Here is a 15,952-nt window from a genome sequence, read left to right on the forward strand (position 1 = left end):
TTCATATACATAATCTTGCAATACAAATTCACAGCTTGAACTGTATATAACTGTTTATACATATATATCTTAACTATATATATAGTATGTAATAACTTGATATGCATACATTTTTTAAATCTCATGGGCAACAAATAGTCTGAGAAGTTGGATGCACAAAACAAAAAATGCTTAAATTATTTAAAAAAAATCAACCTCAAAAATGAAATAAATTTAACAAATTAAAACCAAATTTGCCCCATAGTTTATTTGCTGAAAACAATGCATTTCCATTATCTCCAGTTATATGATAACATACAAGAACCCACACTAGATGGCATTCTTCTGCAAGTTTTCTGATGACATCCAAGGTTATTAACAAACTCAAGAGGCAGCAGTGTCTTGCTTCTAATATTATAGTAATGTTTGGTTAAACAAGCAGTAAAATAATCATTAAACTCAGACAGACAACATTTATTCCAACATTTGTTGACAATTTCAGGGTTACAGTTTGATTAGTTTGTTAAAAAGGCAGAATTTGAATAAAACTCAACTATGCAGGAACAATCAAAAAAATATTAGATGCCATTAAAATAAACACAACATGACTGAGCCAGCTGTTAGTTTGATACAGATTTCCATATTATGGGTTTCTAAACTGGAAGAACAGTAGCTTATTTTGGTTGTACTTCCTCAGCTAGAGGGAACCCCTGCCCAAGGCTGCTTGGCACTGCGGTGTCAGCTTGCCTCAGACAGCAGCAGCAAGGCCCATTGAACATAAGCACAGCAACAGACACATTCTTAATGACTGGTGCTAATTATACAGGTCCTCCGTCAGTCACCTGGCCTTCTGGCAGGCTGTACACCCAAACCAAACAATTCAAACCAATAAATATATTCATTCAATGTCAATAGTTTAGAAAAACTGCCTTATGGGTGCTGTTCTTTCTCTTTTTCTTATCTGTACAAGTCTCCTTTTCCCTTTGTTTTTTTACAAATGTATTTGCTTTAGTTTGTACCACCATTGTCAAGGTAACAGTCAAAAAACTTCTGGTAATACCAAGGCCAAGTTGGATGGGGCCTTGAGCAACCCAGTCTAGCAGAAGGTGTCCCCTGCCCATGGTAGGGGGCTGGAACTGGATGATCACAAAGGTCCTGTCCAACCCAAACCATTCTGTGATTCTACTAATACTTTGTATTGTTCTTTCAAATAATTTAAAATTTACTAGTCTTAACAGAATCACTTTGTCTTCTATCAAATACAGTAAAACAGGTTATCCAATCTGCTACTACACTTCTCTTTCTAGATCTCTGCAGTCTTATGATCCTTTAAGGCATTCTGTTTGCTGGAGATTCCCAGTGTTGAAGAAAATCATGAAGCTAAACAAAAATCTGGCATCACGGGTAACTTCTGGATCCAATGAAGGAGAAGTATTTGTTAGTTTTGGGTGGATTAGTCCAGTATTTCTACGTCAATAAAAGCGCCTCCTTTCCCTCCCCACCAAGACAACAATCAGTCTAACAGTTATTTTAGTTTGCAATAAAGGATTAGGTCTCTTCTGACAATCACTACTGCAGCAGTGTTATTTCCAGGTAAATGCATAAACAGAACAAGAATAGCATAATAATTTTCCAACATCCAGAAACAACTTTTTTGTATGGAAGAAGCAACAGACAGTATCAAGACCTTCCCATTCCTTTGGTATTCCCAAAGTAAAAAACATCTGAAGACTGTTGCTAAACACTATACTGAAGTTAGATGCGTGTTTCTTCATAGCAGAAATTTGGAATAGCTTTGTTAGTATTCCAGGCATCTCCTACAGAAATCAAGACACTCTTGGGCTTCAGAGAGGGTAGAAAAGAACTAAAATGTTTTATCTGGCGCATGTTTGGCCCTATCCACAATTATCAAATATCCAATATCAAATATCCAGTTATCAAGGTAGAAAGTACCTGTTACTGCAAATGTTAAAAATAACCTGGTTTTTTAGAGATCTGAGGTTACATTTCTCATAATATAAACAAATATATATACAGAAATATATATATGCACATAGACATACCTCCTCCCTCTCCCTTGCACACACTGTACTATTAGACAAGCTAATAAAATCCACTGAGACTTTAAAGCAGTAATTAAAGGTCAACAGACAGCTGGCTGAATAAAAATAAGAAACTAAAACATAATCAAGAAATGCATTGAACTAAAGGCAATGTTTGAGGGGAAGCAGTAATAAACCTGTAACAGAACATAGGTTTCACTGATTTGTATTTTAAACCATCTGCTTTTTAAAACCATTATTAGTTTTATTCTTAACTAGTTTGAGAAGCTATTTTAGGAAGCAGTTTCAAATGCTCACTATGAAAATGTATGCAAGGTCAGTTAAACTAAAGTATAAATGCAACTTTGCTTTTTTTCTCTATTTAGATTTATTGGAAGGATTCTGATTCTATGATTCTATAATTTGAAAATTAATTGGTGGACAAAGGAAAAAAGACAAAACAGGCGGTATTAAAATTGGGTGGACAAAACACAGGATGGAGAAGAAAAGGTCAACAGTGAGGCACACATATACAATTCAGGTGAAAACTGGAACAAGAGGATGACAACTATAATCAAGGAGCTACATCACATAGCTCCTGCAGAACACTCAAATCAGTAAGATTATAAGTCAAAGGGTGCTGTTCACATGATACCTTAGATAATAAAGCAATTTAGGACTACTCAGTGGCTGCACAAGAAAAATAGACCATTTGGTTATATAGTAGTTTTTCATCAACACATTAACAGCCATTCTGGATCACAAACTTCAATTAACTAAAGATATTGCAGAAATTTCCCAAAAGAAAAAGAAAAGTAAGTTTCTATGTGCATCTCAAAGCAGATACCATTACTTGGGTCACTTAAGTAATCTTCTGAAGCAGAACACTTGTCTGAGTAGCATTACAATACCTTTTTGAATGTGGCTTACAGTGCCAATATGGGCAAAATACACTTAGTTTGTGTGCATGTATTTCAGCACTTGGATGCAAATAATGTCTCTTCAGCCAAACAAAACTTTTTAAACTTGCATCAGCATTAAGATGCTACACTCCACTGTGCACTGCACTGGTGTGGCCCCACCTTGAGTACTGTGTGCAGTTTTAGATGTCTCAGTATAAAGAGGACATCAGACTAGTAGACTGTGTCCAGAGCAGGGCAACCAAGATGGTGAAAGGCCCCAGGGCAAGACTTAGGACAAGCAGCTGAGGTCACCTGGTTTGCTCAGCCTGGGGAAGAGAAGGCTGAGGAGTGCCTTCATCGCAGTCAACACCTTCCTCATGCAGCTGCAGCGAGGAGGAGCTGATCTCCTTTCTCTGGTGACCAGGGGTAGGACACAAAGAAACAGGATGAAGCTGCACTAGGGGAAGTTCAGATGGGACATCAGGAAAAGGTTCTTCACCAAGAGGGTGGTTGGTCACTGGAACAGGCTGGCCCCCGGGGACACAGTCACAGCACTGAAACTGTCAGAGCTCAAGGAGCATCCAGATGATGCTCTCAGTCATATGGTTTAGTTTTAGGAAGTCCTGTGAGGAGCAATGAGTCGGACTTGATGATCCTGATGGGTGCCTTCCAACTTGAGATACTCTATGATTCTGTACTCCAGTATAAGCTATTTTTTCAGCCACTGGACTTTGAAGTGATAAACCAGACATCAGTGGTAAACAAATGGAAACTATGCTTTTAACGGGAAACAAAACCAGCCTGGAATTTCAAAACAGGCCAACAGAAAGCTAGCTAAACTGAACTGATAGACCTGCCAATCAGAAGTACATCACTAATGTATTCTCCCCACCTTGCTCATGCATTAAAACAAACAAAACCCTTGACCTTTTAAATCAACAAATTAGTAAAATCTAATTTATGGCAGAGACACAAAACATTATGACTCATCAAATCCATTACTGATCAGAAATAACAGTGTTTTCTTCTTGACTGAGAACATTACTGGAATAATTAAGTTCCAGAATGACTGCACTAAGCATGACTAGCAGGTCGGCCTCGCACTCTAAGAGCCACCACAGAGTTGTGGGAGACTCTGGAAGCAAGCAGCTGCATGGCAAAGAATTCCTCAGCCTCCTCATTTTACCAATGTCTCCCAGCGTTGAACTGTCAATGCCACTGCCTCCCAACACTACCAAACAACTGAAATACCCTGCCAGCATTCCTTGCTCCTTTAAAATCCACATGGAGCAACACCATCTTCCATTAGAATATACGCATGTAACAAAAGAGCACAACAGTCCTGAAGAATGAAGCAGCCTGGAAGGCTCAGGCTTGCTGCTTTCTTCTCTAGAGCTGTCAGGTGATAAGCTTGTAACTTCCTGCACAACTCATGTTTGATAACAGAGAGAAATATTCAGGAGGAAAAAAAGCAGTACATAGCTCTCAGGCAAGAAGTAGTTCTGGTCCAGCAGGAAGAAAGATTGTTTTAAAGGGAATAATCTGGTTGGAAACACACATTAACGAAGCAATTTACTGGATCCTGAAGTACACAGATCTCAGAGGTCTGTTTATTTCTAGGCCTACTGTACAAAAGATGCATCACCTTTGTGTTATATGGAGACCTTTTATCTATTTATTATTTTTAATTTAAAGGAAAAGGTAAGATCAGGAGGAAAAGTAGTAAAGGCAAAAAAAGAGGTTGACACAGAAGGTTTAAGAGCAATTAGAAAACATTTCATTTGCCCCTTAATAACCTGATCTACTGTATCTGCCAAGCAACTGCACATAAACCATGTGCTGGCAGGGTACACGACCTAAATGGGGGTTTGGTTGGTTGGATTTTGTTTTGCTTTTAGTGTTACAAGGTTTTCAAAGAGCCCTGTAGTGGGCACAAAATAGTTTACATTTACAGATTTACAAGCGTAGGCACAACTTCTGCATTACTGGGGGTTGGAACTAGATGATCTTAAGGTCCTTTCCAACCTAAACCATTCTATGATTCTATGATTAACTGAGAAATGTATTTCCACCGTTAGGTGTTATTTTTATACAGCCCTCATGGCAAAACAAACTTGAAAAATTAGAAGTGTTCTTACGCTACGTATTCCTGTTCATCTTCTGCTTGAAAGTGGTATGTTCTGTTATCTGAAATGAATAAATACATACTTTCATTTGGTACATGATAAATTCTAAAACAGCTACATATTTAGTAGGTTACTAAAACCTACTTGGCAACCAAAGCCTTGAAGAGCAATTGCAATTAAGCAGCACCATTAATACTTAATTCGTAGCTACGGAAAACAATTCCAAGGGAAAAGAAAAAACAGAGAAAGATGGAATAAGTCAATTTTGATTTATATACATATTTCAAAAGTGCTATGTTTAGAAATATGAAAAATAAGCATGAGTCAAATTTTGCCCTTTTGAAACAAAACTTTGTCACAGTATTTATATCACACACGAGACATCTTTTGTTCATTTGTCCATTGAACCCATCTTCAAAACTGAAGAGATCTGCACACTTGTGAAGCACTGCATGTATCCGGATACAGACCTGAATTTTGAACTATAGCTTTATTTATACTCAAACTATCTTGTAATGACATTTTTGGCAAGAATGCATTTGGCAATAACAGTGCAAGGCAGTACTAAAATTGCTACATACGTGATATTAGATCAAAAGACTTCTTATCTTCAGCGTTTGGCTTCACCTGGCAGGTCAATAAATTCAGTTTAGCTGGTTGCCTGTTGGACTAAAAAGAAAATTTATTTTACTTTTAAAATGTCTTGATTTAGGATTATTTTTCTTTTCTGGGAGCAGGTATATATGATATTAATTTAAAGTGTGGGCATGCATACATGTACACCCTCAAAACGCTTGAGACCTGCATGACTTTGAGCTGGCCTCTCAGAATGGTCAGATTGCTAAATCTAAACAAGGTTAAAATTTTCATGGCAACCCTTCCTGACTATTTGAAAGGAATTAAAGGAATAAACCTAAATTTAGAATATGCTAATACTGAAGGTTTACTTGTATTTCATAAACCAATGGTAAAAATATTATGCAGTTTTTCATTACAGCAAGTATTAAATCAACTGTCATAAGCTACAACAGTGGGGGAAATAACTGAAGACATTTTAGAAGGCTAAAGAAGAGTTCACTTACTTCATGGAGCCCACAGGAAGTTTTGAAATTAACTTCAAACCAGCCTTTAGCCTCATTTTCTCACTCTGCTTAGTTGAACAATTTTAATTTCTTTTACAAAATGAATGTGTAGGCATTAAAATGTTTTAAACAGTTAACATCCTATGTAGGAATAAAACATCTATGACATCTATGACATCTATGTATGAGCTAATTATTGGTCTTCCAGTACAGCCAACAGCCAAAAGTGAGTTTATACAAAGACATCTGGTCAAGTCTATCCAGACTCCTTTGAGTGCATTGACCAGCCCTCCAGTGGCTAGGAGAGGAGTCTGCAGTATCTTGCTCTGATGCAGACAGCTATGCTGCAGCCACTTCACTCTATTCAGCTGAATCTCATCCTATATCTTAAAGGTGTAGTAAGAACAGATGTACCTGTTACCATTTAACCTGAAGTTCCCACTAGTGGTCAGCAGACAATTAGCAAAGAATTCAACAGAGCAAGTGGAACAGTGCTTGCATAAATCTGTCTCCAACTTCTGGCAATCCACAGAACTTCAACAGTCAGAAGCAGAAATGGCATATTTTTTGTAATAGTAGACTAACAACAGCAGATTCACTAGGAAAGGATAATGTTAATTTACTATTTTAATAAAAAGGCATAAAAATAACTTACCGTTGCATGTGATATGGTAAGAATTCCATTTTTAACAGTGCACTTCCTTCTTTGCCATACTTTTCTTAACCTACAGAAGAACACCAACAACAAATTCAGTAACTAGACATGACTTCAAAACGCATGTTCATCCCATTGACATTTTGAGAAGATTAGCCTTGAGAAACAAACAGATGCAGTCAAAATTTTACTAAATGCCTCACCAAAAGCAAATCAGAAACTTATGACAGGTCTTAATCACTTTGCAGAGACTCATAAAGACAATAGCTTTCTTTTTAATATGACTTTGGTTTTTACGATTGCTTGACATGCTTTTTGCATTTATCATATGAAACTCAAATCTGCGTTCAGATTTGAACTGTGAAATTCTTGAGTACTTGTGGCACTTAGGAGTATGTGCCTTAAGCACCCACAGTAGAAAACAATAAAATCAGTGCATAACCATGGTAAGAGTTCTCACTACGTACAATGCGCTCCAAGAACATACCCATCACTCTTCTTTAAAAGATAACCTTTCTTCTCACTGCCATATTCCTTATTTCCCTGCAGCTGATGCATACTATATCCTCCTTGCCTGCTCTGCGAATCCTAAAAAAAAAAAAAAAGGAAAAAAAAATTAACGTTTCCTTATATGCATAGTAAGTTTTCCTAATCTTTAAGCCTATTTTACTTTATTTCTCTTCTCTGCCACAACTCTACAAATTCATAAAGATTTAAAGAGAGAGAACTCCTACTGAATGTAGTTTACACCCATAGGAGAGCTTGCTTTAACATCACTTGATCCTGAACTAACTGCATGTTCAAGATTCAGTTACTTCATTAGGCAAATATTCATCTCAAAATAATGACTTTTAAAATTCAGAAATACTGTATAATCTTATAGTTAAAGAGTAAAATGCTATGATAAAATTGCAAAAAGAAAGCAACAGAATATAGCATGCATATATACAGAAAAACACATCTATAAACCAGAATCAGATACTAATCATCACTGGGGGTTTTAATCCAATTAAAAAATATGCATATAAATCATGAGGTTTAGTGCATGAAGTCAACTGCTTTTGGCCTGATCTAGTGAAACAATTGAGTGAAACAGATTAACTTGTTATAAGCACATCAGCAAAAACAGATCCCCCAAAGTTCATTAAAACATTGACTTACTCTCCTAGACTTCGATCACGAAAGGCAAAAGGAACAGAGGGAAGAGAAAGCAAATAATTTAAAACAAGAATTATTATTTTATTTAAAAACCATGTTCCTTGAACATAAATCATATAGTCCCCATATCTAGTAAAACAATTCTCCATTCTAACAACAGTACTAGAAAGAAGGCAAAAATGACTCTTAGGCACACTGGTGTCTTTTCTCATCAAGTAACAAAACATCATAATAGAATCTGTGCAACCTTGTATATATGACATTGGATTAAAAAGCAATTAAGATGACTGAAGGATCAATTCTTATTAAATGTCTTCCACTCTTCAATACATTTAAATTGTCTAAAGTGATAGCTATACTGCATCCTCCACCAAACCGGAGCCAATTCTGAATTTCCTTCCATTGAAAAATATCAGGCTCAAAGTTAGCTTTTAATTTTTTGCAAGTGTATATAAAACGATACCATTAAGGACACATTGACACAGTTTTAAATGTAGCTGTGACACATTTATCTGCAAAATATCTGACAAAATCCAGCAAAAAGATCAAAAGAAGTTCCATTACTCCCTTGGCAATAACCTTTTCTCTCACAAAGCAGTTTCTTACAATTACCATAACCAATATATACTGAAGATTACTCCCTCCTATTTTATTCAGTGTCCTTACAACTGTTTTTTCATTTGGTAACAAATTCATAATGGGAGTTGAGAGAAGCGTTTGGTAAAACCGGCAGCTGTTGCTGGAAGCAGCACAATGGTTGTGTGCAATGTGCCATGTTTACGCTACCACAATAAGCAGCTTTTTTATTACAAGTGTATTTCAAACCTCCTATTTGTATTAGCTTAGGAAAAAAGGAAATGAGATATAATTCCTGTTTCAAAGAGTCCATCAGATGGAGATTTGAGGAAAGATATCAAAACATAAAGAAAGAATCAAGAAAACAGACATGAAACATGATTCTAAACACTAGCTACATTCAACTTAGAGCTGCTAACTTACATGTGTACCCATAATTAGCATACAAAAATAGGGAATAGAAGACTGTATTTAAGGCCTGGTTTCCTTTAATATTTCAGCTTCTTAGATGCATAAGCACTCTTCAACATGCAAAATAAATACTTCATACAATTGAAGTTATATTAGTGCTCCTTAAAATATTTCCCCCAAAACTATAACCCATAGTAGTTCTACAAAGTCAGGTAATTCTTGCGCAGAAACTGCCCTAAATTAATTCCAAGACAGTAGATAGCACCCACAAGAGACATTGCAGGTAACAGAGCCACCGTTAAATTGTACTTCACACAGCAATGCTACAGCTTTAGCATTTCAGCACAACCCAAGATTCAAAGACCATCAAGATGTGCTTTTCAAAGAGCCAGGTAATTGCATAGATTTCAGCAAGGGAGGGACAGGTCTGCAGAACAACGTGCACGAGCGTTACAGATGTCCATAATGCTAAATAAACACCTTCAATGCATGCAAGAGTGAAACAAGAGTTGCATTATAAGACCTTGAGCAAGTGTAGGGTTTTAGTACATTAGTGTTTTTTTTCCTGAATGAAAGGATGGGTGCTGAAGAGTGGTTTTTCCATACATATTATTCTAAACTCAAAAGCATCCTAAATGTTAAATAGATTTAACACCTATACAGGAATCATTTGTCATCTGGGACAGCAGGTCAACCTGGGATGGGCACGAACTCTCACCTAATGGCAACTCCAAAGAGGTTAAGGGTGGCAGAATTTAGTTTGGACAGAAATCACTAGTTTCAACTTCCTTGTCTTGCACAAAGGTGCAAAAGAAACTTAAAGCTACACACCAACAGGGCCTCAATTTTAGTGTTTCAAATTGTTCCCCTGCCAAAGTAATTTTTGATAAGAGTACTTCTGAATCCTTACAAATCCACCAGAGAAAATCCCTTTCATTTCATATTCTTTGATATTTCCATTAATCCATAAATTTTCCAACTGTGAGATTATAATGCACTAAATATAAGGGGGAAAATGTATTCTTAATCACAATCAACCAAGCCATCTGTCACTGTGTAAAGCCCAACTTTACATACTTGAAGATTCAGATATGCATAGTGATGGAGAGGTAACTGGTGAAATTCAGGCCCTGTGTCAAGTTTCATTGCCACTTAGCAAAGGAGTGATGACTACTGGCATGCTATTTCAGGATTTAAACATTAAATACCTAAGCAACAGAGACATTGTTTTATCAGCCTCCTCAGTATCTGCCAGCATCATTCTGTTCTGACTCACGGAACTCATGAAAGTCATCACGTTGATTTTGAAACAGACACTTGAACATCCATGTGATCAAATGGTTATTTTATCCAAAACAGTAGATTCTTTCATTACAGCACATCTCACTCTCTCTCCTGATTTGTCTGAATATCTGAGAATCACAGTATTGCTCCTTGTTCTTCTAGGACACAATTCAATTCCTTTCAAGCCAAACACTACAACTTTTTTACATAGCTAACATACATGTAAACACACATGTTTTTCAGGAGCCTTAGGATTTGTCTACACTATTAAAAAAGCTGCATAGTTGATTCTGGTAATGCCTCTGAAGCTACTCTATTACAAAACTAAATAAAATACAATTATTCTGTTTTGGTGGAAGGTAACCTAACTTAAAACATAAAAATTAAACAAGTCAAATTGTGAAACTTAGACACGTATTTCATTTAGTTATTCCACCTCATAACACTCTATGAGCAACCTGAGCTGTCCTGTATGCAGCCATGTATGTACAATACACAGCACTGAAGAATAACCCACTTGTCCTACTTTATTTCCAAGAGCTGGTTGATTACGCAAGAGCTTGAACTTACTCTACAGACAGAAGAGAAGGAAGTGTTTTTCTTTGCTTCCCAGATAATCAGCTTGTAGAAGAAAAAGGTACACGAGAACAGAGGAGGTCTTGTTCTTCTGTGTGTTCAGAATTGATTCATAAAAACACTTCAGAATTTCCAAATAGCTCTTGAAATTTAATGTTCTCTGTTCAACTTTCGGGGATGACGATGGAGAATGAGCACAAGTTATATTCAGAGTGATTTAGATACTGGGGAGACTACAAATGTAACACATGTATGCGAAGCTCTGCAAGTATTATGGAAGACATCTAGTAGGTTCATACGCACAGATGGAAGGAAAAGAAGTGCCAAGCAGAGCTCTGGGAAAGACTGTAGAATATGAGATATGGGAAAACTGAGTACTAGATAGGACTGGCAGGTCTACAGTAAATTGGGATCTATTCAAAGGTGCGCTGTAGTGCTCCTGTCATCATCTGTGACAAAGAAATTCTGAAAACTATGGACAATACAGGGTAAGGCTGTGCTGTCCTTCAGAATGAAATGATTGAAAGTGCAGGGAAAGGAACAGCCTTCTGGCTAAGGTTTATTTGCTATATAATGTACATCTACATTACGAAAGCACACATAGGCAAGCATTCAAAAGAATAAAAAAACCACACCAACTCACTATAAGGAATTACTCAGTCATTCCCTATTAATTGTAATTCCACCTTCAAGCCATAATCACAATGTGCTACCTACTAAATTACAGGAAAGCCCATACAAATACTTACTTGCCCCGGTTACCAAAGTCCTACTTATGAAGAAGTTCCAAAAGAATTCTAGGAAAGATTTAGTAACCTTCACACCACATAAGGAAGGTTAACAAAAACTACTTTTAAGAGTACATTTACTATAACATACACTGGAAAAATCAGTGCAGCTTTTGTACATAATAGTTATGTCTCAAAAGCATCCTGGAGTTCTCTGAAGGAATTAGCAAGAGGCAGACTCATACAGTGTACCTGGACTTTCAGTGGGCACTTAGTGTTCCTTAGGGAAGGTAAAGAATTACATTGCTACAGGACAAGAGAAAAGTCCTCAGATGACCTAAGAAGCAGGAAACAAACAATTGAGTTTCACAGAAAGTTGTGCCAGCACATCTGGTGTGTAACACTAAAACAATTTGGAAAAGGGTGAACAGTCAACTGCCAAACTTTGCTAGATGGTATTAAATTATTCAAGCTTCCCAACAAAGGCTGACAAGAATTTCTCAAAGACCTCAAGACAATAAACAGCAAGTGAAGATCAGCATAAAGAAATGCAAAGCGATGTAGAGGGGAAAAGTGAGATACTATGAGTTGACAATGAAGATTCAAAACCAGGATGATATGGTTATAGCTTTAAAATTGATTAAATTACATACACCACCTTCGCTGCACTAAGCACTGGTCAAAAAGCAAGTCAATGTTACGACTTTTCTACACATCATGTAGTGGTGGGTAAGATACAGCTGTAACAGAAGGTGATCATTTACACTGCTTCAAAAAGTGACTGCACACATTCAAAGACAGGAAATCCATCAGGTAGTGGAGAGACTGCAATGACAGTCAAAATACTAACGGGAAGGTATTCTGGGGTAGTCTACATTTTACTCTAAGAATCCATTAGTAATTGCTGTTGGAAACTTGGCTGACATAGTACCTTTGGTACATATTTTCATGTATATTTGGTATCAGCAGCAATGTCCCATCAGGTATGTGGATGATCATGTATATGCAGCAAAATGGCATCTGTTTAATGTTTAATTATTATTAAATATGAATCTTTATTCTAAATATTTAATCAGCTGAGCAGACACCTAGCAAATGCTAATGTTTGCTTACCCTATGTTCAGTTTTCTCTTGAGTAAATCAATCTTTTCCTAAAGGAAAGCCCTGCCCCTCCCCAACACTCAGCTTTACCATGGCATACTCAGTATTTCTGACTCTCAGGCACTAGATTTGGAAAAAGTCACATTATTATCTCAGGTAAAAGCTGGGATGTACATTATATCTATCTCCTAGTCAAAAACGAGTATTCCAGTACATCTGCAATGCACACTGCATATTGCCCCTTCCCTCTGATACCAGTGCAACTGATGATGTATTTTTAAGTGCCCTGACTCAGCCACTGCTATCTGGTTAACATACAGATTTTCTTCCTTACAGTCCAGTATTAGCAAAAGGCATTTGGGAAGTAGAACAGCAGCACAAAATCCACATGAGTTGGCAGATGAACAGCAATACGGAAACCATACGTAATTGTGGCTTAGTCAGGATCGCATAGGTCAGGAAAATCCTGGACACATTCTGGCTGGGGATGGCAGGACAGAACAAAGAAGTGTGCATTCCACCCATCTGTATTTTTTCCTGAACTCTCATTCTTTATCATTGTCAAGGACATGATCCTAGGCTAGATGAAGAATTTATCTGACCCATTACAACTATTCTTGCAGTACATTAAAAAAGTGCACAAAAAAGGAACAATTTCTTTACACACAAAATGGAAACATAGAATTAATCTAAAATTATAATCTGTTGATATATAGTTGAACACTCTACATATTAGTTTTGCCATAATGTTCAAAGTCCAACTCTTCCGAACCAGTAAGTACACAAATTGAACCAATTTCTGAAGACATAATTAATAAATTCACATTATCTCTGAGAATAATGTGTCTAAATGATTTACCTCCTTTTGATCAAGCTGCAGAGAAGATTTTATCAAATCACGAAGGGCAGTAAGCTGTTTCTTTTCCTCATCTTGTGTCTGCTTTATCTATGGAAAGAGATTGTCATTATATGCTTTTTGGCTACAACTTTCATTTCTTTTACGCATTGGAATGTACGGGTTTAGATGTCCTAAAAAAAAAAAGCTCAACTACTCTGTGCTTCTGTAATATCTGAGAGTATCTTCATGGACTAGTCCATTCTTCTGTGTTCACATTCTATGCACACATTACTTGAAAAGCAAGCTAAAATGAATGTACTCTGCATGCTGTGTTCCATGAGGCTTTAATGGCTCACCATATCTAACGCAACTAAATTAGTTTCTGAAATATTAATTAAATAACTCCAATAAGCTTGACAGATGATTTAAGGAATGAAAATACAGTTTAATTTAGCCACAAACTACAATAGCAAATGGGATTATTATAATTCTGATTATAGAATACAAAAGCACTTGGGTGACAAGCGGGTTTTGATTCCACATTATTACTTGCCTCAAATGAACATCACAAGTTAATTCACTTAAAAACTGCACTGCTCTCATCAAGCGGTTTGGTTTTTAGAAATTTAAGAGGTAGCTAAAATTGGTGCTAACAATGTAATCCAATTCAGACTCTGAACTGGTTTTATTTTAATGCAACATTAAATTAGTAATAGAATGAAAGCTACTTCTTCTAATAACTGTAAAAACAGAATAGAAAGTTTAAGATAGACAAGATGTTTTTTCCTTAGTCCAGCTATATACAAAGAACACACTTTGCATTTTTAAGATACAAATGTAATATACACCCTTACAGTCATATCTAAAATGTATTTATATAAACAAAATATTCCAATTTTCAGACATGAAACTACTTATAAGTAAACTTACATTATACAGGTCAGCAGCCAACTTTTCAATATATTGTTTAAGTTTATCAGCTGTTTTCAAGCCATCCTGGAAAAAACTATATTGAAAAATACCTGTGATTTATTAGGAATACGTATAATTCATAACACAAAGTGGACTGTCTTGGGAAAAAAACAACAAACAAAACCCAATAAAACTTATCCAGCTCCTCCATGTTCACAAACAAACCAACAACAAACCTGCAACAAAACCAGCCTTCCTAGTAATTTTAAACTACAATACCTTTCAGGGGTGGAGATACACTACTGTGACTTTAACAATTATCAAATTAGGAAGAATATAGTTTAGATTATTTTTACCCCTGCTAGTCAACATGCTTCCCCTTTGCAATTTCTAAAACCTTTTTCCTGTGTTTAACCTAAGTTCCTGTACATTTGCCTCTGTGGTTCTACTGATGACAAGGTTGTAACTTGACAGTTGCACATCACGGAATTTGAAAGAAATCATTGGCTGTCACAATGGTTTTAAATTTTACATAAACCCTAAAAACTAACAGATAGAATAAAGAAGCTATTCCTAAAATTACTTTCTAGATCTATGCCTCATGAACTAAGATTAATCCTGAATGCAACATGTGAGGTCTTCCCTTGGCCTCTTTCTCCATCACTCCCCTACCCCAGTCACTCACTCTCATACTCTCTATTGACTGACTACAGTAAGATGAAGGTGCAGACACCTGGTAGATTACAATTATGATACAGAAATTCTTCATGCAACCAAAGCAAACTCAAAACAAAATGAAACAAACATATACGTAAAAAAGGAAATGGTAAGTAAAGCTTGAATGCCTTACACTTACTTGCATTGTGCATGGTAATACTTAATCAGGTTCTGCAGAAGGTCCACACCCTTTTTGGTCTTTATTTCATTAACCTTAATAAGATACTGTACAGACAGTGAAAAACATGAAGGTTATGAGGAGTAATTACCAACAACAGTTTTTAATCAATAAAACATCATTTGCTCAATGAATTAACTATCTCTCTGTGTTTAAGCAGGGCGCTGACTCATAAGCCACCAGTCCACCACAGTTTAACAATTTATTTGGCCATTCTCAAGAAATTCAAACACCCCAAACACATGCAACAGATTCAGGAAAAAGTTTCATCTTTTACAGTTGTCTTAAGATGTCCCTTTTTTAATGCAGTAATTACTGGCATATTCTAAAAATGTAAATACTATGCAATAAAGTACTCACAACTAAAATGTAATATAGAGGACTATTAATATAAAAAGCAGCTTTATGGCACCAATGTATCACTATCATTCATAACTTCAATAGGAATTTTAAAAGGCTTCAGAAAGCATGTTGGAAGAAAGAGATCAAAAACACTTCCTCAGTGGATCAACCATAAGCCTTAAAAAATAAGAAATATTTCCATAGCACAGTTTCAGCACAACCTTAGCATAATAATCTAATAAGAAAGGAATAAACCAAAAGGAAGCCAAATTTTGTAGAGTTGCTAAAATAATTATCTTTATATTACTGTATTGTGTGACCTTGAGATCATTGCCTCCTTCCACC

The 15,952-nt window shown here is 36.2% G+C and overlaps 1 protein-coding gene across 3 annotated transcripts in view; it reads right to left on the reverse strand.

The window, feature by feature from the left end:
- ASAP1 (ArfGAP with SH3 domain, ankyrin repeat and PH domain 1) overlaps positions 1-15,952 on the reverse strand; it is a 150,582-nt gene that overhangs the window by 42,549 nt on the left and 92,081 nt on the right. For all 3 annotated transcript variants that reach the window (XM_065668961.1, XM_065668959.1, XM_065668960.1), the window contains 7 exons: positions 15,227-15,312; positions 14,389-14,464; positions 13,480-13,566; positions 7,274-7,374; positions 6,787-6,856; positions 5,631-5,718; positions 5,062-5,110 (listed from right to left, as the gene is read on the reverse strand). In XM_065668961.1, coding sequence (XP_065525033.1) covers positions 5,062-5,110; positions 5,631-5,718; positions 6,787-6,856; positions 7,274-7,374; positions 13,480-13,566; positions 14,389-14,464; positions 15,227-15,312 — 557 coding nt within the window. The remainder of the gene's footprint in view (positions 1-5,061; positions 5,111-5,630; positions 5,719-6,786; positions 6,857-7,273; positions 7,375-13,479; positions 13,567-14,388; positions 14,465-15,226; positions 15,313-15,952) is intronic.

This window comes from Lathamus discolor, chromosome 2 (genome assembly GCF_037157495.1).
Source record: "Lathamus discolor isolate bLatDis1 chromosome 2, bLatDis1.hap1, whole genome shotgun sequence".
Lineage (NCBI taxonomy): Eukaryota > Metazoa > Chordata > Aves > Psittaciformes > Psittacidae > Lathamus > Lathamus discolor.